Source organism: Microcaecilia unicolor, chromosome 12 (genome assembly GCF_901765095.1).
Source record: "Microcaecilia unicolor chromosome 12, aMicUni1.1, whole genome shotgun sequence".
In the NCBI taxonomy this organism is placed as follows: Eukaryota; Metazoa; Chordata; class Amphibia; order Gymnophiona; family Siphonopidae; genus Microcaecilia; species Microcaecilia unicolor.
This window is the reverse complement of record NC_044042.1, coordinates 49,748,794-49,767,419: the sequence shown is the minus strand read 5'-3', so window position 1 is coordinate 49,767,419 and position 18,626 is coordinate 49,748,794. Positions and strand designations below refer to the sequence as shown.

The 18,626-nt window shown below is 44.6% G+C and overlaps 1 protein-coding gene across 1 annotated transcript; it reads left to right on the top strand.

The window, feature by feature from the left end:
* The first annotated feature begins 3,008 nt into the window (after positions 1-3,008).
* MPZL2 (myelin protein zero like 2) lies at positions 3,009-16,894 on the top strand. Its single transcript, XM_030221751.1, has 5 exons — positions 3,009-3,246; positions 8,945-9,111; positions 14,464-14,671; positions 15,052-15,196; positions 16,101-16,894. Exons 1-5 carry the CDS (start codon positions 3,192-3,194, stop codon positions 16,150-16,152), a joined length of 627 nt encoding a protein of 208 aa, XP_030077611.1. The 5' UTR covers positions 3,009-3,191; the 3' UTR covers positions 16,153-16,894.
* The last annotated feature ends 1,732 nt before the right edge of the window (positions 16,895-18,626 follow it).

The following is an 18,626-nucleotide window of genomic DNA, read 5'->3' as shown; positions in this document are numbered from 1 at the left end:
GCCCTGGAGCTAGGGTGGGGGCGGAGTTAGGTGGGGCAGGGCTAGGGTGGGGCCCCATCAAATTGGTCTGCATAGGGCCACACACTTGCTAAAACCGGCCCTGCACCTTTGGATTGCAAGACCAGTGCTTTAAGCACTAGGCCACTCCTCCACTCCATATACAGCTACTTATTTGTACCTGGGGCAATGGAGAGTTAAGTGACTTGCCCACTGCAGTGAGAATCAAACCCAGCACCCTAGGATCAAAGTCCACTGCACTAACCACTAGGCTACTCCTCCAGAACCTTGTCTACCTTGTGAAAAGAGGGGCGGGGGGGGGGGGAGGGATTGTGAACTTAGCTTGTGCCTTTTTCAGTTGTTATTCAAGGAAAGTCACATTCAGATACAGTAGGTATTTTCTTGCCTCCAGAGGAAGAATAATTCAGTGCTTGTAAACTGACCAGATGGACTTCGTCCTTATGAAGTGGGTGGAAGGGGCAGTAATGAGAGTTAAACTCTTAGTAATGTAATTTTGCCTACATTTCAAATTTGTGCTAACTCAGTCACTTTTTGTTGCCTATCAACTACAGTACATATGCTAAACGTTTCCCATAGTAACATAGTAAATGACGGCAGATAAAAGACCTGTACAGTCCATCCAGTCTGCCCAACAAGATAAACTAATTTTACATGGTATGTGATACTTTATATGTATACCCGAGTTTGATTTGTTCTTGCTGTTCTCAGGGCACAAACCGTAGAAGTCTGCCCAGTACTGTTCTTGTACTAAGTTCTGAAGCTAACATTGAAGCCCCTTAAAACTTACACTCCAGCCCATCCCTATCTATTTAGTCACGATCACGGCATAGACCATAGAAGTCTGCTCAGTTCCTGTTTTGTTTCCAATTACCGGTATCGCCACCCATTCTTGTGAGAATGTGGATCAGGAAAAAATACTGGCAAAACAGTATCTCAATATGGAAACAAGAAACTATATTTGGTAGAAACTGGGAATGGGCATTTTATTTGGGAAAAGGAGAGTAATAAACCAGAGCTTGAATCTCACTGACTCTCCTCTCTGAGGTAATTGCAATGAGAAAAATTGGTTTCCACGTGAGAAACTTAGAAAGATGTTGCTAAGGTTCAAAAGGAGGATCCAGAAGCTGAGACAAAACTAAATGAAGATCCCATACAGGGATCGGAGATTGAATCAGTGTGTGAACATTCATTGGTCCTTTCACGAATTGCCTCATAGCAGGATGAAGGCCTTCCTTGTAATGACGTGTGATAAGCTGCAATTTTGCTGCTACATGCACAAAACTGATGTGGGTTTAAAGCCAAGATAAGAATGATGCATGAGGTATCAAAGTACAGGAACTGAGCAAGTAGAAAAGCAAGGCGCAGTGCCCCCTCGGGTGCACGGAGCCGCCTATAATATGGCGCTGTGCCCCGATGGGCATGCGCACCAGGGCAGCAGGGTGCAAGCAAGGCGTGACGGGCACGTTCCCGCCGCCCAAAGGGCACCCTGCTGAAAAGGGGGAAGGGCTACAAAGGGGTTTAAAAGCCCCTGGGCGGAGCCCGGACGGCCTCTTCAGGCGTCCGGGCACTGCATACACCCAGCCCCCCCTCCCCAGTTTACTGTGAATTGTACTTGTATATATCTTGTCGCAGCTTTGGCAGGGTACCCAAGCCTGATGGTATAAGCTAGGCAGCTAGGATAGCTGCGCTTACGGTTGAGCTCCCCTGCTGTGCGGCAGGGAGCAATGTTTACGATTGGTCAGTCTTGCTAATACGGCGGACTCGGTTGGTTAATGAGCCAAAGGCTGAATGTTGGATAATGAGCCGAAGGCTGAATTCGGCTTGGGTATACCTAAGGTTTTAAGATGTGTTGTATCTAAATAAAGCTGCGGCCAAGTTGTGCCATATTTAAGAAAATAGAATGTGTCGGGTGATTATTATTATGTCAGTATTGTAAATATCAGATAACCTACATGCCCGAGGGGTCTCGGTTGCCTATATTAGGGTCTAGATTCTGTGTTTTACACCAAACAGAAAAACTTTTGCATTTAAGAGAACAATTTTCAGGTAGAAGATTTCTTTGCTGTAGTGATGACATCATGGATAGAAATTGGGAGGTCCTCTATCTTGAACCCTTGTAGCCTCAGGCTGTCAGCGCAAGGTTTTTGAGAATGGGATGGTGTAGTCAATCTTTTTGTGGAGGCAGGACTGTTGGCTGAAAACCCAGTGACTGCTAGCCAAGGGAACAAGGCTGACAAGGTCATTGGGGCCACTTAAATCAGATCTGCTGAATTTTCAATAGTCTTTTGAAGAATCTGGTAATCCTAGAGGGCACACTTTAACTTGGTGTGAGTCTAAAATGGATTTCTCATTACAAACAGGATGGCAGCACCTTGCTCATTTTAGGCAAATAAATAGCATTAGTAGGAGTTTTCCACAGCTTGAAACTTTCCTGCTCACAAATGGAATAAAACCAGCAAACTGGAACTATCTGGGGTGTGGTTGTAACTTGCTCTTAAGCAAGCTGTATCCAGGTGAATTACAATAGTCATCCGATTCAGAAATGTTAAAAACAAAATCATTTCTACCTCTCTCTTTTTTTTTTTTTTTAAGGGGGGGGGGTTGGTTTCTGATGCTGTAAGAACAAAGACGATTGTACTTTGCCATCCTAGCCATTGTGAAGGGAACCTTTTACCAACAAGTGTAAATAAAAGCTGAGACAGAGCCACATTCACAGATTCCTTCGTGGGCACTTTATTTCACCCCCAATTCATCGTCAGAGCAGAGAGAAAGGAACGATTTTGTTTAAAACTGCTGTTTTAGGTGACTCTTTGTGATTCACCTGATTACAACTTGCTTTGTCTCCTCGGGGATTTTGGACCTGTATCGCAGGAATGGGCGAGGAGGAGTTGGGTTTTTATTTGTTCCTTAAAGGAATTTGCATGTATTTGGCAAGCAGGGGAGGAAGGAGGATCACTCACTTTAACTCCACCTTCTCCCTTTCTCGGAAAAGGAACAGGGGTGTTGTAAAACTGGGGCAGAGAGAGACAGGGATCCCATGGAATTCATTTTGCTGCTGTCCGAGTGTACAGACATCTCCTAATCCCCCCTTACTAAGGAGACCCCGCCTGGATCAAGCTCTCTTTTCTCCTCCCCCGGCCCTGTCAAGCCAGAGCACTTGCCTTCCTTCCCTCATGCATTGCCAGAGTGGCTGCTGGACATGCCTGCTTGGACTAGTACAAGTTATAGGTAAGCTATTCGGACTCTCTGCCCTCCAGGGCTTTCTGGGGCTGGTCTCTAGAGACACCTGGCTCGATCTCTGAAAGCCCGAAAGAAAGTTGCTGGACCTTTAGCTGGCAATCAGAAAGCGTAGCGAAAGTTACCCTGTTACACAGGCCTCTGCTGGTTTGGTCGGACAGGTTTAGGTGTGTTCAGGGAGGGAGCTCGGGTTACACAACTCTTCGTCTGCCAGCGTGACTCCGTCTCCAAGCTTTCCCTTCTATTTGCTCGGCTGAATGGAGGCTCAGGCTTGAAGTAATGTTGGTTGTTGTGTGTCTTCTGTCTGTACGCTTATCCTATTAAGGAAAAGCGCGTTTGAGGCTTTCTCGCTTACTTACAGGTGCTTTTTGGCTCCATATTCTTTGAATAGGGTTCGTGGCCTGGGTGCAGTGAGCAAAGCCCCAGTCCAATCACGAGTTTTTGCACCACTGGATTGTTTTGAAAAATGTAGGTCCTGTGGGTAGTGGTAGGGAGAGCTTCTGCTCGTTTTAACATATCCTACTGAAAATGCAGAAATAAGCATAGTACTGCTCTTGGTAAAAAGAAAAGCATAGCAGGATGGAGGGGAGACGTTTTTTCATGAGTGTCACAGAGATTTTTTTTTTTTTTTTTTTGCCAGGTCCATATAGAATTTCCTGCTTTGAGGCACACATTTAAAGTTTTGTATTATTTATGACATTTATATCCCACATTATTCCAAAAAAACGAGTTAAATGTGGCCTATAATCAGGGCTTTTTTTTGGAGGGGGGTACTTGGGGGTACTGAGTACCGGCACCTTTTCCGTTGTCTGCTAAAATTGACCCATGATGCCCAAGTTTTAATGAAAGAGCTCAGGCTCTGCACACCAATTCTGCCTTGTCATAGATTCTGTGACTGGTTTCAGGGGGCCTGGCGATGGTGGGGTGGGTCCTTCAGAGATCACCCCACCCCTGAAGGGTGGCCTAGCATTTCAGTACCGGCACCTTTTTCACTAGAAAAAAACACACTGCCTATAATATACAATAAATGATAAAATATCATAAGAAATGCTACAGCAATCCAGGTATGTTATGTATTTGGAAAAGTAAGAGAGAAAGATGTGCTCTGTGCTATTTTGAAATAGGAGGAAAGAGAACCTGGTTAGGAATTTAAAAATGCAATGTGGTAAATGTATTTAAAATCTATATAGAATCAACATTTGAGTACATTTGAGGCTGCTCTTTGCCTCTTCATTTTGCTTCCAGTGTCCCTGTTATTGGAATGCTCTCCCTTCATCATTAAAAGAGACCACTGATCACACCCTATTCAAGAAATCCCTAAAGACCTACCTATGTGATTGTTCATTCTCCTTAGCAGCTTTAACATAGGCAGCCGAGACCCCTCGGGCTCCACGGTATTTGTGATATTTGCAAGAATAACAGACACATGGTATTTTTTAACATGGCACAACTTGGCCGCAGCTTTATTTAAAATACAAACATCATAACCCAGGGTATACCCAAGCCAATCAACCTTCAGGCTTAGCGGACAACCCAGTCCGCCGTCATTAGCAAGACTGAACAATCGTATACAGAGCTCCCCGCCGTACAGCAAGGGCGCTCAACTGTAAGCGCAGCTATCCCAGCTGCCTAGCTTACACTATCAGGCTTGGGTACCCCGCCAAAGCTGCGACAAATATATACATGTACATTTCAACATTAAACTGGGAGGGGGGGCTGGGTGCATGCTGATGCCTGGACGCCAGAAGAGGACGTCCGGGCTCAGCCCAGGGGTTTTAAACCCCCTTTTCTTTTCCCCACCCTTCCTGGCGGGGTGCCTCTGAGGGGCGGGAACAAGCCCACCTCCCCCGCTCGCACCCTGCTCGGACTAGTGCGCGTCCCCGTCGGGGCACGGCGCCATGTTAATGGCAGCTCCGTGCACCTGTTGGGGCACTGCACCTTGCTTGATCCTTGCATCTCCGCCTTCCTTTCCCCTTCAGTTTTCCCTTCCTCCCCTGCACTGCTTTTTTTTTTTTCTCTCTTCTCTTCAGCTTTGCACTACTGTTATTATGTTGTATTTTCTCCTGCATTGTACGCCACATAGAGCCCGCCTGGGTGGGAATATGTGGGATATAAATATTCACAATAAAATAAATAAAATATCAAGAGGAGGTGATACAGGTATCAGGAAGGAAGGGCAGGATTGTTTAATACCGCTGAGATGATCAAACATTACATGGATTATTTTTTTGTGAGGAACTGCTTGAAAAGGTATGATTTTAGGATTTTGTAGAACCTGGTGTATTCTTGTTTGCTTATTTTGGACGACAGAGAGTTCCACCATTTGGCCCTAAGGGCCCTGTTTTACTAAGCCGCGTTATAGGCATGTTAACGTTTTTAACGTGTGTTAATCATGTAAGCGCGTTAACAGTGTACACGCCTACAATATCCTTATAAGTGTCTACACAGCATGTGTGCTAATTGTAGGCGTGTTAACAATGGTAATTTGCCTTAGTAAACAGGGTCCTAAGTATGTGAAGTCAGCAGAAACTGATATATAGATCACTTTTTTTTTAATAGTTTGGGAAATGTAGTCTTAGGTAGTCTCTCGCTTTGTAACCAGCGTTGCGCAGGGGTAGATATATTAATGGTTGCATATAACCTGGGGCCGAGTCATTCAAGATTTGAAAGATGAAGACACATAATTTGAAAATGAATCTCACTTTGATGGGAAGCCAATGTAATTTAATTAGTAAAGGGGAGGGAGGCACTTTCAAAGCGAGAAACTCAAAATATAAATCTGGCTGCAGTGTTTCAAGCTGCCTGGAGCTTTTTTTAATATGTGTTCCTTACAGCCGGCATATATGGCATTTCAGTAGTCAATGTGGGTCAAAACTTGTGATTGTACTAATAGTCTGAAGGTTTCTGATGAGAAATAGGGTCTGATTCTTTTCAGATTCCAGAGAGACCTGAAGGATCTTGTGACTACTGATGATACTTGAGAATCAAAGGTTAAATGTTTATCTATGATTATACCTAATATTTTCAAAGTGTTGTCAACGGGGTATGATGTATTATTTATTTATTTATTTGCACATTTATATCCCACTTTTTTCCACAGGAGTAGTGGTTAGTAGTGGTTAGTGCAGTGGACTTTGATCCTGGGGAACTGAGTTCGATTCCCACTGCAGCTCCTTGTGACTCTGGGCAAGTCACTTAACCCTCCATTGCCCCTGGTAAAAAATAAGTACCTGACTATATGAAAACCGCTTTGAATGTAGTTGCAGGACGTCAGACTCACAGAAACAGATGCCTGCGCAGCCGCATTCCTGATCTGCAAGGGTAGGCTTCTACATGGAATGTTGCTAGTGGAGGAGTAGCCTAGTGGTTAGTGCAATGGACTTTGATCCTGGGGGAATGAGTTCGATTCCCACTGCAGCTCCTTGTGACTCTGGGCAAGTCACTTAACCCTCCATTGCCCCTGGTACAAAATAAGTACCTGAATATATGTAAACCACTTTGAATGTAGTTGCAAAAACCTCAGAAAGGTGGTATATCAAGTCCCATTTCCCTTCCCCTTTATTTAGTTTCAATTTAAATTCCCATGTTTCCATCAAATCAAGACAGATTTTTGCCTTGTATATGATTTCTTGGATGTTCTTCTTAAAGGACATGTATTTAGTGATGTTGTTGGCATAGATTAATGTTGTGAACCCCGCAGTTTCTAGTTTGCTTCCCAATGGTGACATTATTACATGAAATAATATAGGTGGTAGTAGAGAACCCTGTGAGACTTCACAATCCGGGAACTAAGGAGATAGAGATCCCATCATTTTCACTCGACAAGATCTTGATTTCAGGAATCATTGGAACTATTTATAGACTGTACCGCCTATGCAGAAGGATATTATGATTGATCACATCAAATGCACTAGGCATATCGAATTGCATTACTAAGGTCTTGGAACCTACACTAATTCCTTTCCTGAAATTTGATATTAGAGTGGTAAGGACTGTTTGGGTACTGTAGCATGGACGGAAGTCCGATTGGGATTTGTATAGAAGGGAGAAATGTGAGAGAGAGTACATAATTCGAGCAGCTACTTTGCCTTCCATCACCTTTGTCATTATTGGAATGGAGGCCACTGGTCTATAATTTGTTACTTTACTTATGGTGATCAATCTGTTTTTTGGTATGGGGGTGAGGATGATAGAGCCTTTATTGTAAGGAAAAGTACCATGAAACAGCAAGAAGGAAATGTGTTTCTGGAGAAGGTCAGTGAAAGAACGTGGAGCTTCCTTCAGAAGATGACTTGGGCAAGAGTGAGGATGAGTATTACAGAATGTTGAGCAGACTGGGTGGACAGTTTGGTCTTTATCTGTCATTTAGTATTTTAGTAAATACCTATTTATTTAGGAAACCTATTACCTTCCTAATCATTAATAATGCTCCAAGTGAGAAGTAATGATTTTAAAATGCAAAACAAAAATACTGCTAGAATATTCTATAAAACAAAACCCAACAGATGCCTTAAAAGAGGGTTCTGTGTTTTCTTGAAATCATGAGTGTATCCAGACACCCAGTTATGGGTGGGCTTGAGTCCCAAGTGGGTATGCATGGGAACCCCATCCTCTGCCCAGCATATCCCTCCCTACAGGCAATCCAGCATCTCTTAACCACCTCCCCAGTACTTTTAAATCCTTCAGTGCTGGGCCGGCAGCAAAGCAGAGACTCATAGTGTTGCAGAGGTTGGATATGAGGTTACTAGCTCTGCAAGATGGCTGAGAGTGAATGTTGCACAGGGCAAATGTGAGATTGCTTTTTCAGCAGGGTGGATGCAAGATAACTGTCCAAGGGCAGAAATTTGGGAGGCCTCTATAGGCGCCAACCTGTCAAAATGATTGGGGGGGTTCCAAATTACTCTTCCCTGGATAAGATGAAGGAGCTTACTCAATATTGGGGAGTACTCAGCACCTACTGCCAGCCACAGAGCTTGCTTCTGTGGAGGGAGCCTCAAAGTCAGCTTTTCCAGAGCATTTGTCCTGCTTACAAACACCCTCTTCCCCTAATGCTGGCCCTGACTATCTGCATGTTACTGTTTGCATAGCATGACTAAAATTGCACAGGTCACTCTGTTGTGTAGGGATTGAATGAGAAGCCAGTGTTGATTCTATTGATGGTGCCTGAAAAATCAGCGCTGAAAAAATTTCCACTTAGGCCCAGCTTTATGCGTGGTTTATTTAATACGCTTAAGTGAGTTTATAGAATATGATGACTAGTGGCCATGCCAGCACCTAACTCTAAGCGCATCCATTTATGCCAGGGAAAACTTGGTGTAAATACTGGTGCCTAAGTTAGGCATTGAGCAGGTGTATTTTATAACCCTGCACGTAAATTTTTGGAACACCCACAAACCACCCATTCCACGCCCATGGCCATGGTTTTTTTTTGGGGGGGGGAGCATATTTGAATTTATGTGCACCACTTTACAGAATACGCTTAGTAAGTTGTGCACGTAAATTCTAATTAATGCCAATCAGTGCTAATTGGTTAACATCCAATTATCACCATTGATCAGCTTGTTAACCAGTTAGGTTATGTGCCTTGTTATATGCTTCAAATTCTGTGCAGAAATTCCGGCATGATATATAGAATCCGGGGAAATAGGTGCAATGAGTCCTTTTTGAATATTCAGTGTTTCCTTTGCAGCTGTCCTGCAGATACAAGCAGTAGATATATACACCTCCGGGAATGTGGAGGCTTTGAATGGCACAGACACCCGACTGAAGTGTACTTTCAGAACATCTGCACCCATTGGTCAGTCACTAGTTGTGTCATGGAACTTCAAACCTGAGACTGGAGGACAAGAGGAATATGTAAGCACAAATGCTGTTTTTTCCCCCCTTTATTGTACCTTGTTGGTCATCGTTTCAGATTCCTCTGAGTGACGAGAACATTATGATGCGATATTCCTAGGGAAATTCTCTGGATTTTAAACACTGTAGTGCAGAATTCCTCTGGGAATGCTCTGAATTTGACACACTACTGTGTAGTATTTTGTGGTCGCACTCTGGCTTTGACACACTACAATGCAATATTCCTGTGGTACTTATCTGAGTGTGGCATACTATGCTCAGGGAACTTCTCTGGGTGTACTCTGTTACTATGCTAATGTTTCGGGTGTGACATACTTCAATGCATTATTCTCAGGGGAATGCTCTAGGATGAGCATAACAATTATTTATCTTCCTGCGCCTCACTTTATCCAATGGTAACTCACCTAAGGCAATGCAGACTATTGATGGCATCACATGCTTTCTGTTCCCCACAACCCTTTCCTTCTGGCATAGCAGACACAGAGATCTACAGTGTTTATAGATGGCATAATAAGGAACAAAAATAGTTCAAAGTGATCAAGAAAAGAATTGCACAAGAATATGTGAGTACTTTTTTCCCCCCTAAAGCAGAGAACCCCTGCCCCCCTCCTCCAATGATTGTGAAAATAATTTAAGTCATTGGGCAAGAATGTCCTTATAGAGGGCCAATTTGAGTTTTGGCTGAGCCCCATATTTCTGCACTGAGATGTCCCATTGGCTAAGATCACTTCCTGTTTCTTGGCAGCACCAATGGGGCAGGAGATGTTTGTGCCCAGCCTGGCTCCTCATTTTCTTGGCTCTGCCCTGTGGACATAGTCCCTGTCCAGAACTAAAATGATATAGATTGTAGAGGTGTAAGGTGTTCATGATCTCAGTAAACATATCCAAGTCTACAGACTCATTTATGAGGAGGAAGTCCATTGATATTGGGTGAGAAACTTGGCTGAATGCAAAGATTGATCTACCCTCTGTTAGAGTATTGCTTTTTTTTTTTTTCTTTTATTATTGTTTCCTTTGCCAGTTTTGAACTAGATTTATACGTTTTATGGGTAAAAGATGTTATTTTTCAATTTTTTCCTAGATCTGTTACTACTGTTGTCCAGTTTTGGGTTAGATCCATAGATTTATTGAGATGACATGGATGTTTTCCACTTTTAGGGTACATGCATACATTTCATGGGAAAACATGATTGTGGTTTCCAGATTTATATACACTGGATTCCAGTTAATTGGGACACATTAGGACTATAGTATATTGCCCAAATTAAGCAGCTGCCCCCCAAAATAATGTTGACATGTTACTGTTAAAAAAAAAAGTTAGTACAAGTGACAGATAAAAGCCAATACAATTATTTATTGCCCAAACACAACAGTGGAAGGAAAAAAAAACCAGTACAGTTTAATTTCAAATCTTACATTTGTTCGGTAACACAAAAGTTGAAATAAAGAAAAAAAAATGTTTAATTTGCAGAAATTAAAAGAAAGGTTTCTCATTCAAAACAAGTTATTAACATTGGCGGTATCGATCAAGCGTACTTTGACGAGCTCTCTTCTTTGACTGCAGCTGGACAAAATTGGCACAGGTCTAGAGCAGTAACCAGACAGCAGGGGCGTATCTGCACGGGGCCACAGGGGCCTGGACCCCCGCAGATTTCGCCCTGGCCCCCCTACCACCGCTAACCCCCGCCAGCCAAGGTCCGCTTCCTCCTGCCGCTGCCGGCTGCCTTTAAAAGAATTCCTTCAGCTGGCGGGGGACCCCCAACCCCCACCAGCCAAGCTGAGGTACTTTCATTTCTTCCACTGCAGTCTGCGAAGCTGGCGCCGAAAGTAACGTGCAGCGACGTCAGACTCAGAAGAAACTTTCGGCGCCAGCTTCGCAGACTGCAGTGGAAGAAATGAAAGGACCTCAGCTTGGCTGGCGGGGGTTGGGGGTCCCCCGCCAGCTGAAGGAATTCTTTTAAAGGCAGCCGGCAGTGGCAGGAGGAAGCGGACCTCGGCTGGCGGGGGTTGGGGTCCCCCGCCAGCGAAGGTTGGTGACAGCAACGGCGGGGGGAGGTTGGCAATGGCAGCCGCTGGGGGGAGGGGGGGTCGGCAGTGGCAACGGCGGCAGGGGGGGGGGCTATAATGTGCCCCCTCACTCTGGCCCTGGCCCCCCCCTACCGCCGCAGTTCAGATACGCCCCTGCCAGACAGTCATCATTGCCTTCCTGCATGAAAAATTTTTTAATCCAGAAATAAATCTCCTGGCATCCTGGTTTGCCACTTGTTCATGCTCAGTTGTGTCATCCTCTTCAGTTTCCTGATTTACTGAGACCCACTGATTCAGGGTGTCGGGATCCTTACTGTCACACTTTCGTTTTTGGGAAACACCCTGTTGCCTCTCAGTTAAAGTCCACTTGTTTATCAATTTCTCTTGTTGTTGTAAAATGCATGCTGTTGTGGATTTTGGCACTCATGTAATCTCTGCCGGTTGGCGCTGACTGGTGGTTGTTTTTTCAATTCTTCTAGCGAGGCGATTTTGTCTGCAAGTGTTAGATCTTTCTTTGGCACTTTTTCAGTGCATGCCACAGATGGAACATGATGCACCTCCCAGCAGCATGTGTACTTAAACACAGCAGCCCATATAAACTTCAGGGGTTGGTGACGTATCGATGACATTTTACATACATTACTGCCCTAAATAAACAGCTCGTTGTCCCAAATAAGCAAAGCTATTGCACCTTTACGACTGTGCTTTGTTTCTGGTCTCCGAGTTTTGGGTCAAATATGTGGCAGCCTCGATTAAGCGGTGTCCCAATGAACCAGAATTCACTGTAGATATACCCTGAAAATTTGGTTGCTAAAGGATGAATGGTTCAAGAGATATCACATACATGGAAAGACAAAGGAAGTCCTTTCCTAATAGTGTATACTAGTGCTGTAAAGGGTAGTAGGCAGAAGCAGAGCCAGGTTGATGGCGCAGGGGGAGCGAAAGCGGACTTCTGCCGGCGCACATTTTCAATGCAACACGTTGAGAAAAAAATAGGCGCCGGCAGAACTCCATTTGGGGGAGCGGCCGCTCCCCTGCTGCCCCTCCCTAGCTACGCCACTGGTAGTAAGGCTACTGTGTGGGTAGCACACAGTGAAACAGCTCTACCACAGGGCATGGCCAGACGCCCTGTGGTAGTTCTGGCTTCAGCGTGTGCCATTTCCCGCGTTAGAAAATAGAACTTATTTTCTAGCATGGTGGGCAGGGAGAAGGCATGGCCAGTGGTAATCAGGAAGTGCACATCCATCGTCACGCGCTGCCCGAGTACCACCGGATTAGTGCATGAGCCCTTAACGCCAAGTAAATAGGTGGCAATAAAGGCTCAGGCAGTAATGGCCACGTGCTAATTGTGATATTAGAACACAGACATTAAGGATGCTAATGGAAAAAGAGGCTTTTTACAGGCAAGGTAAAAAGTGGCCTCGGCGTGTAGCAATTCTTTGTGCCAATGGGCCACAGGGCACTTCTTACCGTGGCTCTGTAAAAGGACTCCTTAATGCACGTTATTTATCACAGGGCCAATTGCAACAGTAGAAACCAATGGTTAAATAGTGAGTATAGAGTCATAATGTCATTAACAAGCCATTCAAATTGCTTCACCAATTTGCTTTATTTCTTTGAAGTTGTGATTAAACGTGGATAACGGTGAGCCGGTTGATGAAGTGTAGATTTTCAGAAAGCTTTTGACAAAGTTCCTTATGAGAGACTCCTCATAAAATTAAAAAGTCATGGGATAGGAGCACCGGTGTAGCCACGGATGGACCTGGGCCCACCCAGAGCCTGGGCTCTGACAGCGCCGGTATGGGGAGGGGGGGGGGGGGGGAGCAGACTGGACATCATTGAGAGCTCTCTTTTATGGGTCCGTGGCAGCCACAGTGATTTCCACACGCTGCCTGTCGCTAGCCCAGAAGCCTCCCCTCTGCCGCCTCCCTCTGTTGCAATTTCCTGTTTGTTCCTGGTCGGGCTGCGGTAGAAGGGAAGCTTCTGGGTTAGCAGCAGGCAGTATGTGAGCATTGCCACTGCTGACCCATAGAAGAGAGGGAAGAGATGCTGCAGGTGGTGGAGGAAGAGAGAGAGGAAGAGTTTTGTATTGGGTGGGAGAGGGGCGAGAGATGCTGCAAGGGGGGGGGGGGGGGGGGGGGGGCAAGAGATGCTCCCTAGAAGGGAGAGGGATGAGAGATGCTGCATGGGGAGGGGAGAGAGGGGGGTGAGAGATGCTGCACACGGGGGGGAGAGGGGGAGAGATGCTACATAGGGGGAGGAATGAGAGTTGCTGTGTGGGGGGAGAGGGGCAAGAGAAGGAGAAACCTTGTATATGAGGGTGGAGGGGAGGGGGGAATGCTGCATGGAGGAGGAGATGGAGGGGATAGGGACGAGAGATATGGGATGGATGGGGAGAGAGAAATTCTTCAAGGAGGGGGAGGGGCAAAAGAGAGAGAAATGTTGGACACACTCTTGTTTTAAACATCTATTTCTTACATCATTCCAAGCTTTTACTTCTTCATTCTTCATAGGACTATATGGGCATCGCTAGGGTTTAGCGCATGCTAAAAACACTAGCGTGCTTTTAGACACCCAGTCACAGAATAATATCTAAGTGCACTTAGGTGCTTAACTGCCATTTTCCCCAATTTTGACCTGTAATTACTGTTAACTTCAATTTGAGTGCAAAAAGTTGACTGTCAAACTTTTGGTGCAGTAAATAGAATTATCCCATAATTGTATATTGTAACTCATAAATTGATGAAAATTAGTACGCAATAAACACTAGAAGCAATCATTTTCAACCATATGTGTGTATGCATATATATATACATTGCATAAATTATGGAAATATATATATATATATATATATATATATATATATATACACATACACACACACACACAAGCAAAACCGCCCGTTTTGGAACAAATGAAACGGGCCCTAGGAAGCCTATCGTGTAAGCGTTTTCTCGTCTCTCTCCCCGCCCTCCTGGCCTTGTCCAGCGATTCTCCCCTCCCCTCCATACCTGAGGTCGCAGCAGCGACAGCAGGCTCGGCTTGGCTCGCGTCGCCTCCATCTTCCCTTGCCTTCCCTCTCAGGGTCCTATCCTCCTCTGACGTCATTTTGTCTTTCCACGAGGGCTGGACTCTGAGAGGAAAGGGAGCGCTGAGGGCGAGCTGACGTAAGCTCATTAGCATACAATTACGAACCCAGCCAGCCAGGGACTCAGATTGGCCAATTATTATATATAGAGATATTTTTTCCCATAATTTATGTAATCAAATTATAATCCAGTGCAGATGCTTTGTCTGTAATGAAATGTCTTTCTGGGACTTCAGGTGTTTTATTACCATGGGAAGCCGTATCCCCCAAGTGGACGATTTTATAATCGTGCTGTTTGGGATGGGGATGTGAGTCGCAGCGATGCCTCCATTCTCATCCGCAACCTACGTTTCTCAGACAATGGGACCTTCACCTGCAGAGTCGTGAATCCTCCAGATGTGGAAGGAATAGTGGGTGAGATCCAGCTCCAAGTGGTAAGCCAAGGTATGTCAACTGACAGCTTATCGGAACACTATGGAGCACATAACATCTGGTTCAGTTTCTGATAGACATGCAGAGTTCCATCATCCCCCATGTTTCTATCACTAGTCCTTCCACATGGTTGTCATGGGCCCTTTCATTCTAATAGTGGTTTTCTTACTGTGGATTTTCATTTCGTTATCTGTAAATTATTTTGAAGTTTAATTTCAAGAGGGAGAGAGAGAGAAGACATGTCAATGATATGACCTTTGAGGCAGTCTCTGTGGCATCTTTAGTTACTCCTGGGGTGGGAAGAGATTGTTTATGAAGAAGGGTAGGAGATGGAAAGCCAGTTTGTGCATGCATGACTGCTTACATGAATGTTTTTCTGCCTTCTGTTCCAGTCACTTTCTCAGAGATCTACCTCTTGGCTGTGGTTATCGGAAGTGCCTGTGCACTCATTATCTTAGTGGTGGTGATAGTGATTCTTGTCAGGCACTGTAAGAAGAAGCGTCAGGAAAACAATATTCAGATGTCCGAGCTGGAATGGTAAGAGGCAGAGAGAGCACCATTTCTCTTGGCATTGATTTAATTAGGGAAACTCAGCTTTTGGGAGCTTTCTAGCAGTAATGGAAGGTGGAAGAGAAACTCAGCATGTTGGAGTGAAAGGTCATTCCATGTCAAGTGGTCTGGTGGTCCCTGCGCCACCATCATGGATTTCGATGAAATTTTCTGTGAACATTCATACATGTCCCCAATGAACATTGGTAAAGTTTTACGTTCGCCGATGCAATACTTGCTGAGATATAGTAATCTGTTTGACCCCATACTGCAGCCTTCGCGCAGGGACCACCAGACCACTTATCATGGAATGACCCGCAAACGAACCTTTTCCGGAGATGGGAAGGCGGTAGAACTAGAGGGCATGAAATGATATTGAAGGGGGGCAGACTCAAGAAAAATGTCAGGAAGTATTTTTTCATGGCGAGAGTGGTGGATACTTGGAATGCCCTCCCGCGGGAGGTGGTGGAGATGAAAACGGTAACGGAATTCAAAAATGCATGGGATAAACATAAAGGAATCCTATTGAGAAGCAATGGATCCACAGAAGCTTAGCGGAGATTGGGTGGCAGAGCCGGTGGTGGGAGGCGGGGCTAGTGGTTGGGAGGCGGGGCTAGTGCTGGGCAGACTTCTCGTAGTCTGTGCCCTGAAAATGGCAGATACACATTAAGCAGCACATATGAGTTTATCTTGTTAGGCAGACTGGATGGACCATACAGGTCTTTCTCTGCCATCATCTACTATGTATGAGAAGAACTGAGTCAGAGATAAATTCAGTAGACGCAGTCTTATCAAAGTAAGATTCCTTGCTAGTTAGTAAGGGAGACTCAGAGTGTGAGGGAGACTTATGTAGTAGATCACTCTTATGCTGCTTCTGCTTGTTTTATTTTAGTAAAGAGAAGGAACCAATGAACAAGAAGGACCCTGCAGAAGTTACGACCTAACTGAAGGATCCTGCCAGGAAACACTGGGACACTGGAACCTCCTCCACAAGCACTAGCAGGGAGAGGGACAGCTTAATGAGAAACGCAGCAAAAGAGAGGCATAAAGTGTAATTCAAGGAGCAATTTCGGAAGGGCCTGAGATCTTATCCTTCTCCTGCTCTCCCCCTCCCCCAACTTCTACCCTAATCCCTGTTATAGTTTAAACTCACTGCCCAGTCTGGAGGAAACATCTTATTGTAATGATTGAAAAGTGGAAGCTTTCAGCCACTAGGTGGCAGTACAGGTCAGGAGAAAGATGTGTGCCTAACACTGCAGGAGCAGCCTGGGTCCTGCATTCGGACAGATGGATTCTCACTGCAGTAAAGGGATGGCAGGGAGGACTCAGTAGTGGTTTCTTCTAGTTCAGTCACTCTTTTCTGTGCTAAAACCCCTGATATCCCTCTGACACATGAGCAGCACTGACAGCTGAACAGTGCTGGCTAAGTGCCTAATGTAGCCTAAAGAACTGGGGCACTTGTAAATTGCTGGACCCAGCTTTTTCATATCACACCCCATAAGAAAGGGGCCTTAGAATACTGCGCCTCCCATCAAATATCCAGCACCATCAGTAGTGCCTCATTCACACCTCTAGCGTTTCAAGCAGAAGAGATTTATCTCCAGCCTCAGAGGAATCCTGTTCAGAAGGAATAGATCCACAGCAGCTTAGTGGAGATTGGGTGGCAACACCGGTAATTGGGAAGCAAAGCTAATGCTGAAAATGACAAGGACAAATCAAGGTCAGGTATACATATAAAGTAGCTCATACAATGAGTTTATCTTGTTGGGCAGACTAGATGGACCATACAGGTCTTTATCTGCTATCATCTACTATGCATGTTACTATGTTAGATTAGGTATGAAGGCACTAGAAGGAGGCATATTATTCTACTCCACCATTCCTCCCTCCACCCCACCTCTGGCATGGGGTCAAAGGGGCCTTTGCGTGTCACACTCATTCCTTCTGCAGTAGGTGACCTCTGGGGCATTGCTTCTGGCTTCACTTCTTCTTCTGAAAATGTATTTGCCGAGTAGATTATGTAAACTTTCCCGTCAGGACAAAAGATGCTTGATACAGAGTGTGTGAGTGGGGAAATTAAGAAGATGGGAAAGAAGGGAGAAGCACCTTCTATAGTGCCTTAAAACAAAGAATTTACTGTGTCTGCATCAAAACCAAGCATCTCTCTGCAGCAGCAGGCTCAATGCCTGGAACATCTTCTAACAGGAAGTATTCAGTATTACACCAGCACAGCCAGGACAGATTAAAGATGGACTGTGCATGGAAGTGGGTTATAAACACAGCCTCTGGTTTCCTATGGCATCGCAAGGGTAGGTTCTGCAGTATGAGTTTGAAAAGTCTGAGCAAGGTTTCTCAAATTCACAGCAATTATGTGGCATATTTGTATAGTGTAACTTTGTATTTACTTTATAGAATTTAAGTTGTTTTCTGAGATTTCTTGTGTTACTGGTTAATTTATTTTGTACTTTTGGGGGAAAAGGTATCTTAATGATCTTTGTTGAAGAAGGGAGAAAGGGGATAGAGAATAGAGCTACCAACAGAGCTGGAGATTTTGAGACAGTCCTGGGTTTGAACTTACAGGATGGTACTTCAATATGCTAAACTCTTCATGGCAGAACTGGAAGAGACATTTTTGAAAACTTATCAGACTAAACCCTGAAATACTACCAGTATATTGATGACATTTGTCATGATTTGGACTGAGGGAGAAGAGATTCTCAAACAATTTTACATTCCTTTCAATACAAACCATCCTACGATCAAATTCAAAATTGACTGCTCCCCAGAAAAAGTCGACTTTCTAGACACCACAGTTTCCATCTGCAATGGCTATAGACAAATATCTATATACAGGAAACCTACAGACAGATGCAGCTCCACAACTCCAGCTTCCATACAAAAAAAATCCATTATACACAGCCAAGCCACACAATACCACCGTATGTCCTTCGACCCAAGAGACAGGGATAAACACCTCAAAATACTGACTGAATCAAACGCAAAGGCTAAACCTCCAAATAATCTCCAAGAATATTACCTCTACTCTTAAAATACCCAGGGAAAACCTACTGCAGTACAAAGAAAATAAAATCACAGAAAGAATCCCCCTTGCAGTGACATACAATCCAGAGCTGAGAAAATTGCAAAGAATCATAAAAGAGCTACAGCCACTACACCAGGAGGATGAACTACTGAAAGAGATATTCCTAGCTCCACCAGTGCTGGCCTTCCCACAACCATCTAATTTAAAACACACATTAGTGAAAAGCAAGCTCCCCATACAGATTCAAAAAGAAAAGAATGACACACGCCCCTGCAATATACCAAGCTGCAAACTGTGCCAACACATTTCATAGGATCACATAATCACTCCCATGGGAAAAGCATTCAGCCTAAGGGGATCCTTCAAAAGCTCATC

What these genes read in the sequence shown, in the direction of transcription:
- MPZL2 (XM_030221751.1), top strand. Translation starts at nt 3,192, where the DNA reads ATGCATTGCCAGAGTGGCTGCTGGACATGCCTGCTTGGACTAGTACAA. An exon ending in TGGACTAGTACAAGTTATAG is followed by an intron (nt 3,247 to 8,944) that starts GTAAGCTATTCG and finishes TTTCCTTTGCAG; the next exon opens with CTGTCCTGCAGATACAAGCA. An exon ending in CTGGAGGACAAGAGGAATAT is followed by an intron (nt 9,112 to 14,463) that starts GTAAGCACAAAT and finishes CTGGGACTTCAG; the next exon opens with GTGTTTTATTACCATGGGAA.